General features: G+C 41.0%; 1 protein-coding gene across 1 annotated transcript in view; it reads left to right on the forward strand.

Moving 5' to 3' along the window:
• Window positions 1-17,622, forward strand: part of LOC120937015 (collagen alpha-1(XIX) chain-like) — a 343,287-nt gene that overhangs the window by 244,162 nt on the left and 81,503 nt on the right. Inside the window, exon 10 of the mRNA XM_040349912.1 lies at window positions 14,243-14,296. Within this exon, the coding sequence (XP_040205846.1) occupies window positions 14,243-14,296 (54 nt within the window). The remainder of the gene's footprint in view (window positions 1-14,242; window positions 14,297-17,622) is intronic.

Here is a 17,622-nt window from a genome sequence, read left to right on the forward strand (position 1 = left end):
AACCATATTTTACCTTTTTCATCTATTCTATTTTCTGTATTTTTATTTGTTAGGAACCAATAGTTCTGTAACGTGTTAGGCTAGTTGAGGCCTAGCTGGCCTGGAGTCACACAGATACATTTCTTGGGCACTCACAAACCAGAATTAAGAGTATCAGTATTCTAGAAGGAAATATATATTGTGTGGTGATATTTATCATTACTGTGGTTCTTTTTTTTTTTTTAATCATTAAGCACACTGTAGCCTTCCAAACTAATTATGCATGACTTTCTTCACACCCATTGTATTATAGTCTTTGATAAAGAGGATACAAAAAAAGTGGATTTGGAAGTTGCAAGATAAGTCCTGTAATTGTACATCGTCGGATATTAAAAGGAACTTGTCAATATATAAATATGGGAACTACCATGGCTCGCTTGCATTGCAGGGGAAAGTTTCAGTGTGCTGTATTGTTTCATAGCTGAATAAAATACAAAACAAAGACAGGGAAGTGTAAGCACATGTTTAGGGCTGGATTTATACTTCTTCTTTTTTTTTTCTCCTCAGCTACCCCCCAAAAACACATATATGTACAGAACCAAAAGCAATTTACCAAGACTTACACCAGGGGGGGGGGGGCTGGCAGCCTTAGGCCCGGGGGGCAAGTCCAGTCAAGTGGCCCATTAACACCTTAGCGATCAGCCGCCATTGTTATATAGCAGCAGGTTGGCTCCCCAGCACACACGGCGTGACGCTGGAGCTGATGCGCGTGGCTAACAGCCGCGATATCCACCGGCGACCCGCGATCGCTCCTGATAGAGACAGAAGGGGGATCTGTCATTGTAAACAGGCATCCCTGTTCTGACAGGGGAGTTAGAGATCTGCTGTTCCTAGTGATCAGGAACATCGATCTCTCTCAACTCCCAGTCACTACCCCCCCACCCCACAGTTAAAAACACCTCCCTATGGAACACTTAACCCCTTGATCGTCCTCTAGTGTTAACCTCTTCCCTGCCAGTGACATTTATACAAAAATCAGTGGGTATTTTTAGCTCTGATCGCTGTATAAATGTCAGTTGTCCCAAAAAAGTGTCAAGTTTCCAATCTGTCCGCCGCAATGTCGCAGTCCTGCTAAAAATCGCTGATCACTGCCATTACTAGGAGAAAATAAAAATGTCAAATCTATTTTTTATTTTATTATCTAGACACTATAACATTTGCACAAACCAATCAATACACGATTATTGCGTTTTTTTCTTTTTTTTCTTTTACCAAAAATGAGTAAAAAAAAATACATATTGGCCTAGACTGATGAAGAAATATATTTTTTTGGGGGATATTTATTATAGCAAAAAGTTAAAAATATTGTTTTTCTTTTTCAAAATTTCACTCTTTTTTTTGTTTATAGCGCAAAAAAAAAAACCGTGACCAAATACCACCAAAAGAGAGCTCCATTTGTGGGAAAAAGACATCAATTATGTTTGGGTACAGCATTTCACATCAATTGTCAATTAAAGCAATACAGTATTGCAAAAAATGGCTTGGTCAGGAAGCGGGTAAATCCTTGCATGGCTGAAGTGGTTAAACCACCGAATTGGCTAACCATCATCAGTGCCCATCAATGCAGCCTCATCAGTGCAGCCTCACCAGTGAAGCCTGATCAGTGCCCATCAGTGCCCATCAGTGCAGCCTCACCAGTGCAGAGAGTGCCCATCAGTGCAGCCTCACCAGTGCAGAGAGTGCCCATCAGTGCAGCCTAACCAGTGCAGACAGTGCCCAGGCATCAGTGCAGCCTAATCAGTGCCCATCATCTGTACAGCCTGATTAGTGCCACCTCACCCATGCAGACAGTGCCATCATAAGTACAGCCTGATCAGTGCCCATGGGATGTGAGGGGTCAGCTGGGCATGTGTCAGGGTCTGGGTATGTGTTACAGCTAGGTACTTTCCTTGCACAGCCTCTTTAGAAGGCGGGGGTGATGAATCTCATCTGCCACTCCGGAGACTCTGTTGGAGAATGTGACGAGTTGGTGAATATGACAGAACACCCAGTCCCAGCCCACAGCCGCTCAGGTCACGTGTGACGTGCTGGCTGCCTCTGAGACTCCTGGGAGGTGGGAGTTGTAGTTTGCTCCCACTGCCAGGAACTTCAGTGTGGCCAGACTACAACTCAAAGAGCGCAGCGCAGCCAGTCAGCGGCTGCCTTCTAGTACTGTTCAACCCAGGCATTGTAGGGTTCCCACCTTTTCTTCAAGCCAAACCCGAACACTTTAGCAGTGGCATTTTTTTTGGGGGGGGGGGGGGACACCCTATAAGATTGTGAAAGACCTGGAACACTTTTGGTGGCCTGAAAGAGATTAGTAATGTGGCGCATAGCTCGAAAACAGTATAGCAGTAAACAATGCATGTGGCTGAATTGCGAGTGTTCTGCAAGAAATGCAGGGGTCAGATATGTCCTGGGGAGAGGGCTAGTGCTAGCAGGGGGTGGGGAAAGATAGATATGTGCTGGGGGGCAGTGGAAAGAGACAGTGCAAGGGGGATGGGTAGGGGGTAGGATATGTGCTGGAGGGGTGTTTTTTAGGAAGGAAGAGAGTGACACACTGAAGTTCTACAGTAGCATTGCTTTCCCCCTCCCAGCACATATCCTCATAACCCCTCGATTACTCATATCATATGACATCTACCGTGTCCTCCTTTCCAGACACTCTCCCCACTCCCTCCTCCATCTACAGTACGGTGCATAATAAAAACCTTAGTGTAGACCTGAGATCAGAGCGTCCCTGCTCCCCCCTCCTCCTCTTGTGTGTGTTTACAGAACAGACTGGGGAGGGGAGGAGCTTTGATACACTGACACTGCTCTGCTCAACCAAGCTTCTCTCAGGCAGAGGGGAGACTTGTCACAGCCGGGAAAAAAAGGTTAAGTAAAAGACAGCGCTGTGGCCGTTTTAGTGATAAGGTAGGCAGCCTGGGGGGAAATATCCTGCCTGCCCCACAGGCCAGTCCGCCCCTGACTTGCACTATGATAATAGCTCTTTAGGGTTGTAGATCACCTGGACTAACTCACTTAGTTGAGGGTCTGAGCGGGTAATGGTGGGGACGGGTTGGAAGAGTTCTCTCCCCATGATTCAGGCCCAACTTAACAGAAGGGTGAAGCATATGAAGATTGTATTTTAAAAAGCATACATACAGTATCTTACAAAAGGAGTACACCCCTCACATTTTTGTAAATATTTTATTACATCTTTATAAGAGACAGCACTGAAGAAATTACACTTTGCTACAATGTAAAGTAGTGAGTGTACAACTTGTATAACAGTGTAGATTTGCTGTCCCCTCCAAAATAACTCACACAGCCATTAATGCCTAAACCGCTGGCAACAAAAGTGAGTACAACCCTAAGTGAAAATGTCCAAATTGGGCATAAAGTGTCAAAATTTTGTTTGGCCACAAATCCTTTCCAGCACTGCCTTAACCCTCTTGGGCATGGAGTTCACTAGACTAGAGCTTCACAGGTTGCCACTGGAGTCCTCTTAAACTTCTCCATGACATCACAGAGCTGGTGGATGCTAGAGATCTTGCACTCCTCTACCTTCCATTTGAAGATGTTCCACAGAGTCTCAATAGGGTTTAGGTCTGGAGTAATGCTTGGCCAGTCCATCACCTTTACCTCAGCTTCTTTAGCAAGGCAGTGGTTGCCTTGGAGGTGTTTTTGGGGTCATTATCATGTTGGCATATTGCTATGTGGCTCAGTGTCAAAGCTGGGCCTCAGCCCTTCCTTCTCAGAGCTCTGTGCTCAGCTGACGGCTAATTGCCAAAGACTCTTCCTTCCACAGTGACTCACCTGGTCTTCATTTCCTGCTCTTCAGCTAGAGCTTCTGGTTATATAAACTCCTTGGATCAGATCTTCTATGCCTTTGCCTTGGTCAACATATTTGGCTTCTCTGTGCTGGGTTTTTCTGTGAAAATGTTTTGCTTGGCTGACTCCCTTTCTGGTTCCTGATTCTGTTTGCTGCACCCGACTTTGCTGATCTCTAGACGCCTGTTTCTCTGGCTTGTTATTACTATCCCCCCATCATTTTACCAATTAAAGCGGAGCTCCACCCTAAAGTGGAACTCCCGCTGATCGGAACCCCCCCCCTCCGGTTTTACATTTGACACCTTTCAGGGGGGAGGGGGGTGCAGATACCTGTCTAAAGACAGGTATTTGCACCCACTTCCGGCCACACAGTCTCGGGCAGACTGCGGGCATTACGTCACCTACCCCCCCCCCTTCGTTGTGTGCTGGAAACACTCGGCTCCCAGTACACAGCGGGAGCCAATCAGCAGGCACAGCGCAACTCGCGCATGCGCCGTAGGGAACCAGGCAGTCAAGCACTCCGGCTTCACTGCCTGGTTCCCTACGGCGCATGTGCAAGTTGCGCTGTGCCTGCTGATTGGCTCCCTCTGTGTACTGGTTCCCTCCGGGGATGGTGGGGGGGCAGCAGAGTGATGAGCGATCGCGCGTCCTCTGCTGCGGACGGTGCTGGACTCCAGGACAGGTAAATGTCCTAATATTAAAAGTCAGCAGCTGCAGTATTTGTAGCTGCTGGCTTTTAATAATTTTTTTTCTGCAGACATCCTCAAAAAGTATACCTACACTGCCACAAATGGGCATTCACATACATACATTTGGGTACACTGAAATGCAGGCATAATGCTTCATACTGCGTATATGTTCATTAGGATTCCATTCCTTGCAATGCAGATATACAGTGTAAAACACATTACCATGCATGCAAAGGTTTAAAGCCAGCCTAGTACAGCTCAGAATCCCTTTTGAAGCAGACATGGCAAACGGCACAACAACCCATATAACCAAGCTTTGCCAAGCCCATCCTATCAATAGGGTGTAGCTGGGTATAAATAATGTATGTAACAGTAAACAGTTTTTTTTTTGTGTGTGTAGGTTCATAATAATTTGGAAGCCCACAGTCTGACTTAGCAACAGTTTGTTATCATAAAATAGCCCCAAGCTCCCATTTCTATTAAAACTATGTTTAGAAACAACAAAAGGCAGACAGCTGGCTTGCGCACACACATATATTTCCCCCCATACTCCAGTGTGACTTGCTTGTTGTCACTGCACACTTGGGTTTGATGGACTTCCCAGAGGAACTGGGCAGGAGGGAGTTGACTTCCTTGAGAAGCTGAGCAGGTGGGATGGGCTTCCTGGCGGAGCGGTGCAGCAGGGTTTGGAAAGCATAATTAGTGGCAACACCCACTAAATATGCCTTTAAAGCTGGATGTGGGTAAGAGCACTACAAGCGCTGAGGCTCGACGGACAGCTCAAATTTAATTATAAAAAAAAAATGCAGTGCTGAACCTTACAAATGCAAAGATGGTGCCATAAACAATAAAAGATCAATATTGAACATAAAAAAAAATATCGGAAGCACACTTAAGTTTGGTCCACATTAGCAGTTGAACCCCTCCTGGGCTCTACGAGAAACTGGCTCAGCAGGATCCCACAGGAAAATACAAAAGTTGTCCTCCGTTTTAAAACAAGAAAGAGGCTGGATAGTACATTATCGATAGTTTAAAAATGTATTTAGAAAACATAACATCAGGGTGCTTCCAGCACATCAAACTTTAAAAGCATTAAGCATAGGATTCCTCACCAAACGACTTCCAAACTTGTATATGTTAACAGCTTTTACAAACAAGCATGTATCTGAGCTCCTCCACCATCCTGGCCCCTCCCATACATGTGACGACACAGGGCTAATCACCTGTTTTCCTCAGGGATTTAATTGTCTGGACACCAAAGTGCTGACCCTTGTGGCCTAGGTTTAAATTGGGCTGTGTGCATGTATATTACACATATTTGTGCCACCTCAATGACTTACCACTGAGAAGGATAACCATAGAACTCCTAAAACTTGCAATATAAAATACAGCCAAATAGTATCAACTAAAATATTTCTATTCTGATAGGTTTCTTTCAACCCCTTTACGCTGACATAACGCAAATATGCAGCCTTTGGTTTCAGCTGCAGGCATCACTCCAGTACCGTTTTTTTAGAGCACCAATGGACAGCTTTTTTTGTAATAAAAACCGATGTGGCTATTCAGCTGCTCACCTGCTACTGCAAGCAGCGGGAGGGAACGTGTCCCCCCCCCCCTTCCTGCTGCCTTCCGCGACTCGCACTGTCTCTCCTGTCCCACCAAGTGGCTTGTCCCCTGGCTGGCCGGAGACCCAGTCAAAGCCAAAGTCCCGAATCTAGTAACCTGGACACAATGTCATGACATTACTTCCGGTATACTGGAGCCTTAAAGGGGCCAGATTTAAAAATGACAGTATTCAAAACAGCCAGATTTCTTGTTTTGAATGCTTTTAAGTGCAAAGGAAGGATTTGAGGGCCAATGGACCCCAGATCCCTCCATAAAGAGTACCTGTTACTGCCTATTACTGTCACAAGGAATGTTTACATCCCTTGTGAGGCCTCGTACACACAAACGAGTTTCTCGGCAAAAACCAGCAAGAAACTTGCTGGGAGATATTTTTTGGCCGAGGAAACCGGTCGTGTGTACATTTTCGTCGAGGAAACTGTCGAGAAACTCGACGAGCCAAAAAGAAAGCATGTTCTCTATTTCCTTGATGGGAATGGAGAAAATTGGCTTGTCGAGTTTCTCGACGGCTTCACAAGGAACTCGACGAGCAAAACGATGTGTTTCACCCGTCGAGTTTCTCGGTCGTGTGTACGAGGCCTGACAGTGATGAATGTTTTTTTTTTTTTTTAAGGGACAGTGTAAAAATTATGAAAAAAAAAAAGTAATTCAAGCGCCCCTCTATGCTTGTGCACAGAAGCAAACGCATATGCAAGTCATGCCCTCAAATGTAAACAGTGTTCACACCACACATGTGAGATATTGCCACAATTATTAGTTAGAGTGAGAGCAATAATTCTAGCACCAGGATGCCTTTAACTCTAAACTGGTAACTGTTAAAAAAAATAAAATAAAATTGAACCGTCACATATGGAGATTTTTAAGTACCGTAGTTTGTTGCCATTCCACGAGTGTGTGCAATTTTAAAGCATGACATGTTGGGTATCTACTTGGAGTAACATAATTTTTTACATTAAACAAAATATTGGGTTAATAAAGCACACATTAACACTTGTTAGGTACACCCTTAACCCCTTGATTGCCCCAAGATGTTAACCGCTTTTCAACCCGTGTCATTAGTACAGTGACAGTATTATCACTGATTACTGTATTAGTGCCACTGGTAATGTTGGTGTCAGTTCCCAGCCAGTGTCAGATTGTCTGCCGCTCTATCAGTCTAATCATAAGTCGCTTATCACTGCTATTACTAGTATATAAAAAAAAAAAAACAGTATATATACCATAGCTATAACTTTCACACCAATCAATATACACCGATTGGAATTTTTTTTTCCACCAAAGACAAGTAGCAGAATACATTTTGGCCTAAATGTATGAGGACATTTTTTATGGATATCTTTTATAATAGAAAGTAGAAAATACCTTGTTTTCAAAACTTTTTTTGTTTTTTAAAATGACAAATTAAAAACAATTGGTGATCAAATACCACCAAAAGAAGGCTCTATTTGTGTGAAAATAAATTGTGTACAGCACTGCATGACCGCCCAATTACAAGTTCAATTAAGGGCATTAAAGTAGCTCAGTGCTAAATGGCAAAATAAATTTGGTCATGAAAGGGAAAAAAACTTCTGGAGCTCAAGTGGTTAATTGCAGGACTCAGCAGCCATTGGCATTCACCCCTAGCATTGCAGGGGAGTACCCATTTTCGAAAGCCATGCATATGCCTTGTATCCTTACAAGGCTGTGTGTGTAGTCCATTAAAACACATGAGGCCCCTTGTCTGCATAGGCCACTTTCTGTAAAAAGTGAATATCGCCTTCAAGCCAGTGGAGCTACAGAACATGGACAAAGAGGGGAATGCCATTTATACACTGCTCCTCCTAACCTTTACTCTGAATTCCTTTTGAAGTCTCTTAGGAATCATTTATGACTTTATTACTATGCACACACAGGAATTTTACAAGGGATGTATAAATAGAAAGTTTTCCTCAATTACTATAAATAGTTTAATTGGTTTGTTGCCATCACACTGGCTTCTGCTACAATATTTCATCCCAGCAGAGCATTCAACGAGCTTTATACCATCACCTTTTACAAAATTCAGGCTATGTGTAGTATCTGTGGTATAACATAACAGCTATATTTTCTGCAGTCTCCCACTGTATGGCATCTCGAGAATCTAAAGGGTCCAATTCTTTATGATAAATGAATACTGTATCTTCTTTTGAACTTTGACTGTTATGATTAAATAACCTTACGGGATAGACATTTACAGGCTAAATCAGATGGTTTAATCATATTTTAGGTGACTGCCACTTTTCAGATACACGGATGTCATGAAAGAGAAAAGGGGGGTTGACAACTTGTGAAATGTGTTTAAGAAACCTTTTTGATAAAAGGTCAATTCGATTCTTTTTAAAGTTCTGACGGCAGAATGGAATGTTGATAGGCTGATTTTTCACTGTATTATCAGTCTACTTTTTTCCATAGCGAAAAACAAAGAGAACGTAAACTTATATTATAATGCTAAACATATATATTTTATTCAAATTATATTTTTTTTTAATGAAGTTTAGGGAGTCCTAGCTCTAACATCTCAAGGATGTACTTGAACTTGCCATTAGGAAACGTGTACAATTATGTTACCAATTTGTTTGGTCTGTTCCTATGAAATGTACACAGTTACGTTTTATGAGCTGATAAAAAGAATAATTGCGCTAAACCCAAACGTGCACTAGTGATTAAACTAATGACCAAGTGTGTATGCAAAACCACTGTGTCCGTGTTTGATACACAAACTCAGTGGAATCAGGGGGCCAGATGGCCTCTCTGCTAGCAATAATATATATGAATCAAGTGGTCAGTAACATAAATAATTGTAAATCATGACCACAATAATTGTTAAAAGAAATGACAAAACATATAGTGATATAAAGTCCATATAGTCCAAAATAATTTTAGAAGATAAGTTGTAGGTCCATATAGCAAATGAAGACACCCGTGAAGATTCCAGGAATGTAGTAATAAAACACCAAACGTGAATCCTCCACCAATCGTGCAGCTGCTTACCAGAACTCTGGGTCCTGCCGGACCACTATCAACATATCTCTCAACCAAAGATTTTAAGGCAGCAGTGAGTCCTCCACTTGTACTAGAACCAATCCGTACTCAACGATGGACATAGAAGATAAGACAGAGCTCCACATGGCATAAAATCCGGGTGATTTATTAAAATAATAGTAAAACTATGTACATACAACTCACAATTCAGTTGAAAAAAGACAGCAATTGGCCTGTAACGCCGGCCGGTCGTATCAGGAACAAAGAGCCACTCGTTGGAGTAATGCAAAGGATGGCGTCCACACGTCACTCACTCCACCCGACGCGTTTCGTGACAAGATCACCCCGAGACGAAGTGATCTTGTCACGAAACGCGTCGGGTGGAGTGAGTGACGTGTGGACGCCATCCTTTGCATTACTCCAACGAGTGGCTCTTTGTTCCTGATACGACCGGCCGGCGTTACAGGCCAATTGCTGTCTTTTTTCAACTGAATTGTGAGTTGTATGTACATAGTTTTACTATTATTTTAATAAATCACCCGGATTTTATGCCATGTGGAGCTCTGTCTTATCTTCTATGTCCATCGTTGAGTACGGATTGGTTCTAGTACAAGTGGAGGACTCACTGCTGCCTTAAAATCTTTGGTTGAGAGATATGTTGATAGTGGTCCGGCAGGACCCAGAGTTCTGGTAAGCAGCTGCACGATTGGTGGAGGATTCACGTTTGGTGTTTTATTACTACATTTCTGGAATCTTCACGGGTGTCTTCATTTGCTATATGGACCTACAACTTATCTTCTAAAATTATTTTGGACTATATGGACTTTATATCACTATATGTTTTGTCATTTCTTTTAACAATTATTGTGGTCATGATTTACAATTATTTATGTTACTGACCACTTGATTCATATATATTATTGCTAGCAGAGAGGCCATCTGGCCCCCTGATTCCACTGAGTTTGTGTATCAAACACGGACACAGTGGTTTTGCATACACACTTGGTCATTAGTTTAATCACTAGTGCACGTTTGGGTTTAGCGCAATTATTCTTTTTATCCGTTATTTCTTTGTTTATACACAATCTAATTGCTGCTTATTAATCCTAATCTTTCACCCTAGCGCAGTTGTTCCCAAACCTTTTTTCCACGTTTTATGAGCTGCCCATAAAAATTTTCCATTCACTTAAAATATGCTGTTATATTCCTGCATGCCAAAAAAAGGCATGATGAGAGAGAATTATAATGTGTGTTGAGATGTGAGGTTTAAAGTCCATTTCCGGGCAAAACACAACCACCCTCTCACCATACATTTATTCTTATTTATTTTTAAAATATCTTGTGAAGCAATGGTATACACACCCAAGTCTCATCTGGGTTTCTCATCAGTACTGTTTCCAGGTGCAGGGGATTGGGACCTGTTCTGCAGATGTGCATGTACCTGCTAGTACTTGACAGTCCACTCACACTGACAATGTCCCTGCATGCTCCCTTTTGGATCCTGAGGGCTCCAGCACCAGACAGCCAATTGTAGGTGTTCATGTCACGCAGACATTGACATGGACACCCAAAAAACAGTCCCTTCCTCCTGTACACAGAATACTTGGGACTGAAGCATCATGCGATCTTAGATTTAGGCGACTAAAATAGAGCATTTTTTTTCTATGCTATCAAGTACAGTAGTAGTAAGGTTGTAAGGGGGTCGGGAGGATTGGCGGAGGAGGATCCTGGAGGTTATCTTTAACTTTTATTTTTATTCAAAGCATGCAGTATTAATAATATTTTACAATGTGTTTCCCTAATCCATCAACTTTTTCAGAAAAGGCATGTACTATCAGAAAAAGGAATTATGTTGGCAAACTAAAATACTGCAGATGGCTTTCCATCATGAAGAAACCACACATATGTAGACCAAATGTATTGGCAAGAAATGCTTTCAACTTCACTTGTGCATGTAGTAGACAGGGTACAATATCAATGTACTATGCAGCAAGCTTAAAGTTAACTGAGAGCCAATCCAATTGGATGCTCCTCCTAAAATAGAGTAGCCAAGGAAGTGGTGGATTATGCAATTAAATATCATGACAAGGTGTAAATCACACTTGTTTCCCTCATTCATCTTACTGATGGTTTGTTGCCATCTGCAGTCTTGTGGCTTGCAATGAAATATAATGTCAATTTTTTTAAGGTATATCTATTACATAGCTATGAGAAAAAGGTTGCAAGGCTGTAATTATGCGAGTAATGTAGTTTCATTTTGTGAAAACATTAGGTGCTGTCCTTGAGGTGCTTTGGAAAGCATTAGTTGCTAGATGATGGATCTAGAATTGTAGTGAAAAGTAGTGGGTGAATTGAAAGTAATCTGTGTTCTTTTCAAACATCCAACATATGGGGGAAAGTTTAAAAAGTGTTTCTTCTCCTGGTCATGATTGGATGTTTGAGAACACAGGTAAACACTTTTATGTTTTGGTTTGCTGCACTTTAACTAGTTTCACAGTTTAGTAAATTCCTCAAAATGATGTCTTACCACCAGGGGTCAAGTCCTGGGGAAAAAAGTGTTGGAACTCCCACCCAAGATCCACTCCCCCACTAAAAAAAAAAAAAAAATGATACGCTCATATGCATAATTACTAAACCGCGTGTTTTTTTTTTCCGATCCACTGTACCTTTGTAATCCTTTGTTACTGGCCGCTTTCTGTATATGGATTCATCGGGTAGTGTGCGGATATTCCGTAACTTCCTTGATGCCTTCCTTTAAGCAAGTTCTTCATAAATTCCGCAATAACTCGCTGCAGACCTCCGCAATGTCACCTGGGAACAATGACAAAAGCTCCCAAGAGACATTGCGGCATCGAGGAAGTGACGGAATACCCGCACACTACCCAATGAATCCATATACAGGAAGCGACCAGTAACATAAAGGATTACAAAGGTTTGCCTGCCTTTGACAGTGATTAGAGCCGGGCATCACCGCTTAGTGAAGGATTGGCTCGGACGGCTCGGCTGCTCTAAGTCCTGCAAAGGGAACTGCGTTCCTGCTGTGAAAAAAGTGCAGGAACTCCGTTCCCATGCGTTCCCGCAGGACTTGAGCCCTGCTTACCACTATGCATGTAATTCACTAGATACTAGCAATGAAAGTTTAGGTTGCAGTGTTTTCTACAACTTAAACTACTTTTGACTCTATCATATGCTAGAACCAAGGTTTTCTGCTACAAAAATGAGTGTTGTTCAAACGGAAAGGGATAGGCATATGAGAAAACCTTTATGCATTTCACATCAACTTATACTCAAAATAATATTATGTTAATTAACAGTAATGAGACTTCTTGTATGTTAATAGTGTATAGATTTCAAATTGTAAATATACAATTTTAGTGAACTGAGGTGCAAAATTGTAAGGAGGGGTTTCCAAACAGAATCTCAGAAAGCACATTTTTTTAAAAAGATGATGCAAATAGATATGCATTTATAAAATTTGTTTCATATATTCAATTGTTAGAGCTGAGTGAGGTGTAAATTTGTTAAATGCTTTGTTTATTATATCAGCTTTCACAACCTTTGTGGTATCTGAGAACTTCCTGCACCTGTGATTTAGCTATAGGGCTACAAACTCTCTGGTGTCCTATCTATAAACTCAGACCTTTCACTGCTAAACAATTGTTTTTTCATATGCATTTCCTTCATTCAATGCTCCGCACTCTACATCTGCCTGTAATGTACTCTATGTCCTATATTGATAAATCAACACACCCATCGCTGTCAATTGTCATATTTCTTTTAATTTCTGCAAATTGTAGCAAACACTGCAGTTTTTTCACAAGGCTGTTCTGTACACACATCCTGAGTCTTTCCAATTACCACCTATAAAAAGATGATTATCACCAGTTCCACACCTTCAAGAGCATTGGGGGTAGAGGTCAAACTAAACATGACAATGGAGTGTTTTTACCTTGTATGTTAGCTTATTTATTCAGTATACTGTATGAAAGGGATTGAAATGTTATAGACAAATGCTTGTATTTACCTTGTAAAAATATTCCAAACGAAATTCATATTTGTCAGTGAAATATAACACGTTTATGGTCAAATAATGTATTGTATTTGTTTTGGCCAAAAAAATTTCAGTGAAAGGAAAAATTATTTGATGCCCTTACAATAAAATCACAATATTCCAACAGATTTATATTTCTGTCAGCCTTGTAGTGACATTTTCTTTTTGTTATATTTGATAACAGATCTTATTTAATTATGCAAACATCAATGATCAAAGCGCAGTAACTAAAAGAAATGTATAACATTTGCTTAGTTTTGTTAAGGTTTAAATAGGGAGGGCAGTAAAATCAACCTTTATTTTGTCTCGGGGAGCTTTTGTCTCACTTCCTGTCCTGTAGACTCAACAGGAAGTGAGAGGGTATTTTTCAAATGTGTGGAATATCCCTGCTTAAATAAATGTCCTTAGAATAAGCATCCTCAATGATTGATTTTCTCTCTATTCTGGATTTACCCTCAGTTTTATTTCTATTAGTGACCCTGTTAGAGAGAGTTTATTTCCCTGATGGGGAACCAACAAACCTCACAGTGGTTTCAACTCCTTACCACTCTATCCAAATCTAAAAAAAAAAATGCTTTTAGTTATACTTTAATATACATTTGATTTGAAATTTTGCATCTATTTTTTTTGCTCATCATTTGTGCAGTTTTTATGAATTTTTACTAGTACCATTTTACTGGTTACTTTAAATTTCAGGTTTAGAGCCAGTTCACACTGGGGCAGCACGACTTGCCAAGCGACTCAGCAAGGCGATCTGCCCACAACTTCAGAGGCAACTTGCAAAATTACTTCTGTATTGAAGTCAATGCAAGTCGCACTGAAATCGTCCAAAAGTCGTACAGGAACCTTTTTCTAAGTCGGAGCAACTTGAGTCGCTCCTATTAGAACTGTTCCATTGTATAGAATGGAGCGCAACTTGTCAGGAGGCTAAGTCGCCTGATGAGTCACGCCTGTGTTGCTCTGCATGTTACCATGTTACCTTTTAGAAGGATTGCATTTGTATCACCCTAGTTGCTAAGCATTGTTATATTTACTGCTTCCATAGGGTGAAAAGGGAAGCATAGGTGAACTTGGAACTCCAGGAGAAACTGGGGAAAAGGTAAGTGTGCAAATTCTCTTAATACTATTCGATAGGTGGTATTTTTTCTGTATATGGATATTATGTAATTGCAAATTCATGTAATACTATTGAAGAATTGATTTGGGTGTATTTTTTGTTTCCAATTTGAAAGTATTAGAGTTTAGGCTAGAATTTGAGGATGAAAACTTTACCCATAGCAACTAGGAAACAAATCTACATTTGGCACATTCCTGTTTTTTTTCTTTTTTTTTCTTTTAATGCAAGCTGATTTCTAAATGGTTGCAATGGGAAATCTACATTTTGCATGCCACTCTGAGAATGATAGAATCTTACTGCTCACCATGCTCCCACATGAGCATTGAACTATGCACATGATGGCAAACTGTGGTGCTCACTTATTTCAAATAAAAATGCCAAAGTAAAGTTAGCAGATTGCAAGTCAATCGCTACTGAAATCTTAACACAGCCGCAGGTGGCAATTGACACTTAGAAGTGGATTGGCTGCAGTGTGCAACATTACATTTTGTTTTAGACATTTTAATAAATGGGACCAGTTGTTGCAACGGTTTCCAAAGGTTTTTAGATTAGAGGTAGAAATGGAACTGACAGTATAAATCAGAATATGAAAATGTCAGCAAACATAATTTAGTTTTTCTAGTTACATGTGTACAGTATGTCCTTTCATACAGAAGACAATTGAAATCTCTAAGAAAAAAGAGGACAAGACTGTCTAGACTGATTCAAGTACCATTTAATAATTTCATTCGTTTTTGAGCACTAGGCATTTTCTTACCCATGTGATTAAAATAATACCTAGTTACATATGAACAAATACAATCTTACAAATACTTAAGATTATATATCTGAAAATCTGTGATCTGAAATGTTATATTTATTACACACCAAAATGTCAATAGCTGGAGTGGAGTATTGAAGTATGACATCGTATGCTGTCAAAAATGCTACTTGAACATTTTTGTGGTGCGGTTTGGTTTATTGGGCCAATCGCAATATTCCCTAAGCACACATTCATGGAAATGGCTGTAATGATGGTGGTTGCTATATTGACGACAGGCTGGAAACCCTTATGCCTCTTACACACAATCGGAAATTCTGATGAAAAAATTCAGACGGAATTCTTTCATCGGATATTCCCACCATGTGTCTGCCCCATTTGAGTTTTTCCTTCGGAAATTCCGACGGACTTGGAGAACATGTTCTCTTTTTTTTTTTCGACGTAAAAAAAAAATTCTATCGGAAATTCCGTTTGTCTGTATGGAACTGAACTTAATTTTTCTCGGCTCGTCGTAGTGTTGTATGTCACCGCGTTCTTGAGGGTCGGAGTTTGGTGTGACCGTGTGTATGCAAGACCGCTCGAATGGAATTCCTGAAAAATCAGTCTGAGTTTATCACAACGAAAATTTCCGATCGTCTGTACAAGGCATTAGACAATCTGAATGGAAAAATGTCATCAGCACACCAAAGATTCCTCAGAAGGGTCCAAAGCCTTATTACATGGTCACATTGTACACATACTGCAATGTTTCAGAGCCACACAGGGCCCCTTCGTCTTGCCTGACAAAGGGGCCCTGTGTGTTTACCGTTTGACAATGTAATAAAACTTTGGTTTATTAGGCAGTTCATTTAAAAAAATGTTCTGTCTTAAGGCTACATACATTGATGCATCATAGTATGAATGGGAGTGTGCAGCAACTGGTACTCTGGCATGTTGGCCAATGTAATGTCGTTATAGAAGTCTTTGGGTAATTTTAGACTCACAAGCTAAATCGCATTTAAATGAATTGATTTCCGCACAGTGATGCATAGGCAATTTAAAGCGGACCTAAACACTCTGGGCCAGTTCCCATAGCGAATCGTAATTTTAGGCAGGCATAGCGTATCGTAGTAACGCTATGCCGCCGCAACTTTGAGAGGCAAGTGCTGTATTCACAAAGCACTTGCCTCTAAAGTTAAGGTGGCGTAGCGTAAATCTGCCAGCGTAAGGGAGCGGAATTCAAATGATAAAGGTGTGGGCGTGTTTTATGTTAATTTGACTTGACCCCATCTGTGGGGGTATCCCAGTGCGCATGCTCCAAATTAACCCGCAGCACGCCAATGCTTTCAACGTGAACGTAATTCTACGCAAAGCCCTATTCGCGAACGTTTTACGCAAACGATGTACACGACGGAAAATTTGACGCTGGCCCGACGTCCATACTTAACATTGCATACGCCTCATAAAGCAGGGGTAACTGTACGCCGAAAAAAGCCTTACGGAAACAACGTAAAAAAAATGCGCCGGACGTACGTTCGTGGCTCGTCGTATCTAGCTAATTTGCATACTCAACGCGGAAATCGACGGAGGCGCCACCTAGCGGCCAGCGTAAATATGCACCTTAGATCCGACAGCGTACTAAGACGTACGCCAGTCGGATCTAGCCCAGCTTCAGGCGTATCTTGTTTTGTGGATACAAAACAAAGATACGCCGGAGCAAACGAAGTTACGCGGCGTATCAATAGATACGCCAGCGTAAACGCTTTGTGGATCTGGCCCTCTGTAACCAAGCTACCTTAATACCCACACTACTTAACCTCTGTTCTGTTATATAACCTGATGATAAAATCGTCAGCACAGCCACTCCAGGCTTCTTCCAACTGCTGATCCTGGAAGAGAAACTTAAGGACATGGGAGTTAGGCCACTGTCAAGTAGCAGGTTCTGCCTTGGCTTAACCAGACCATCAATGGCTCTTTGAACATTAGACCCTTGTGCTTTAACTCTCTTATGTGACCAGTTACTTAAGGAGCCTTTAAATTTTGGTATAGTAGTGTGATAACTTTTATTATCATATTGGACAAAAGGAGGGGGTTAAAGACACTAAACTTGTAATGCTGGTGGTAATAGAGATGCATGAAGAAGTAAAAAGAATGAGTTTACAGAAAAAAAAAATTGACAAGAACATAGTAAAAATATAAAAAAATATTACAAGACAACCAACTGGCTTCTGTTTTAGTGCAAATCTGAATATGAACTTGGCGTGGTAGCTAGGATCACAAAGACATTTTTATTTCTGAAGCTCTGATATTCGGCCCTTTTGAAATCCGTTATTATAATGAGTCAGTCGGCATGTATTCATCAAAGGGCTAAGGGCAATTTACTCTGTTACACGCAGATAACTGAAACTCCTTTGGAAGTTGGATTGTTTTTAGTTGCACATTTGGAACATCATTTCACCCTACAATTAGATTTCCATTAACTTAACAGGCCTTAGTCACATAATCATTTTACAGAAACATTCCTACTTAGACTTTCAGAGGAAAGGCCCTGGGGTAAATCTAAATTTAA

This window comes from Rana temporaria, chromosome 4, assembly GCF_905171775.1.
Source record: "Rana temporaria chromosome 4, aRanTem1.1, whole genome shotgun sequence".
Taxonomy (NCBI): Eukaryota; Metazoa; Chordata; class Amphibia; order Anura; family Ranidae; genus Rana; species Rana temporaria.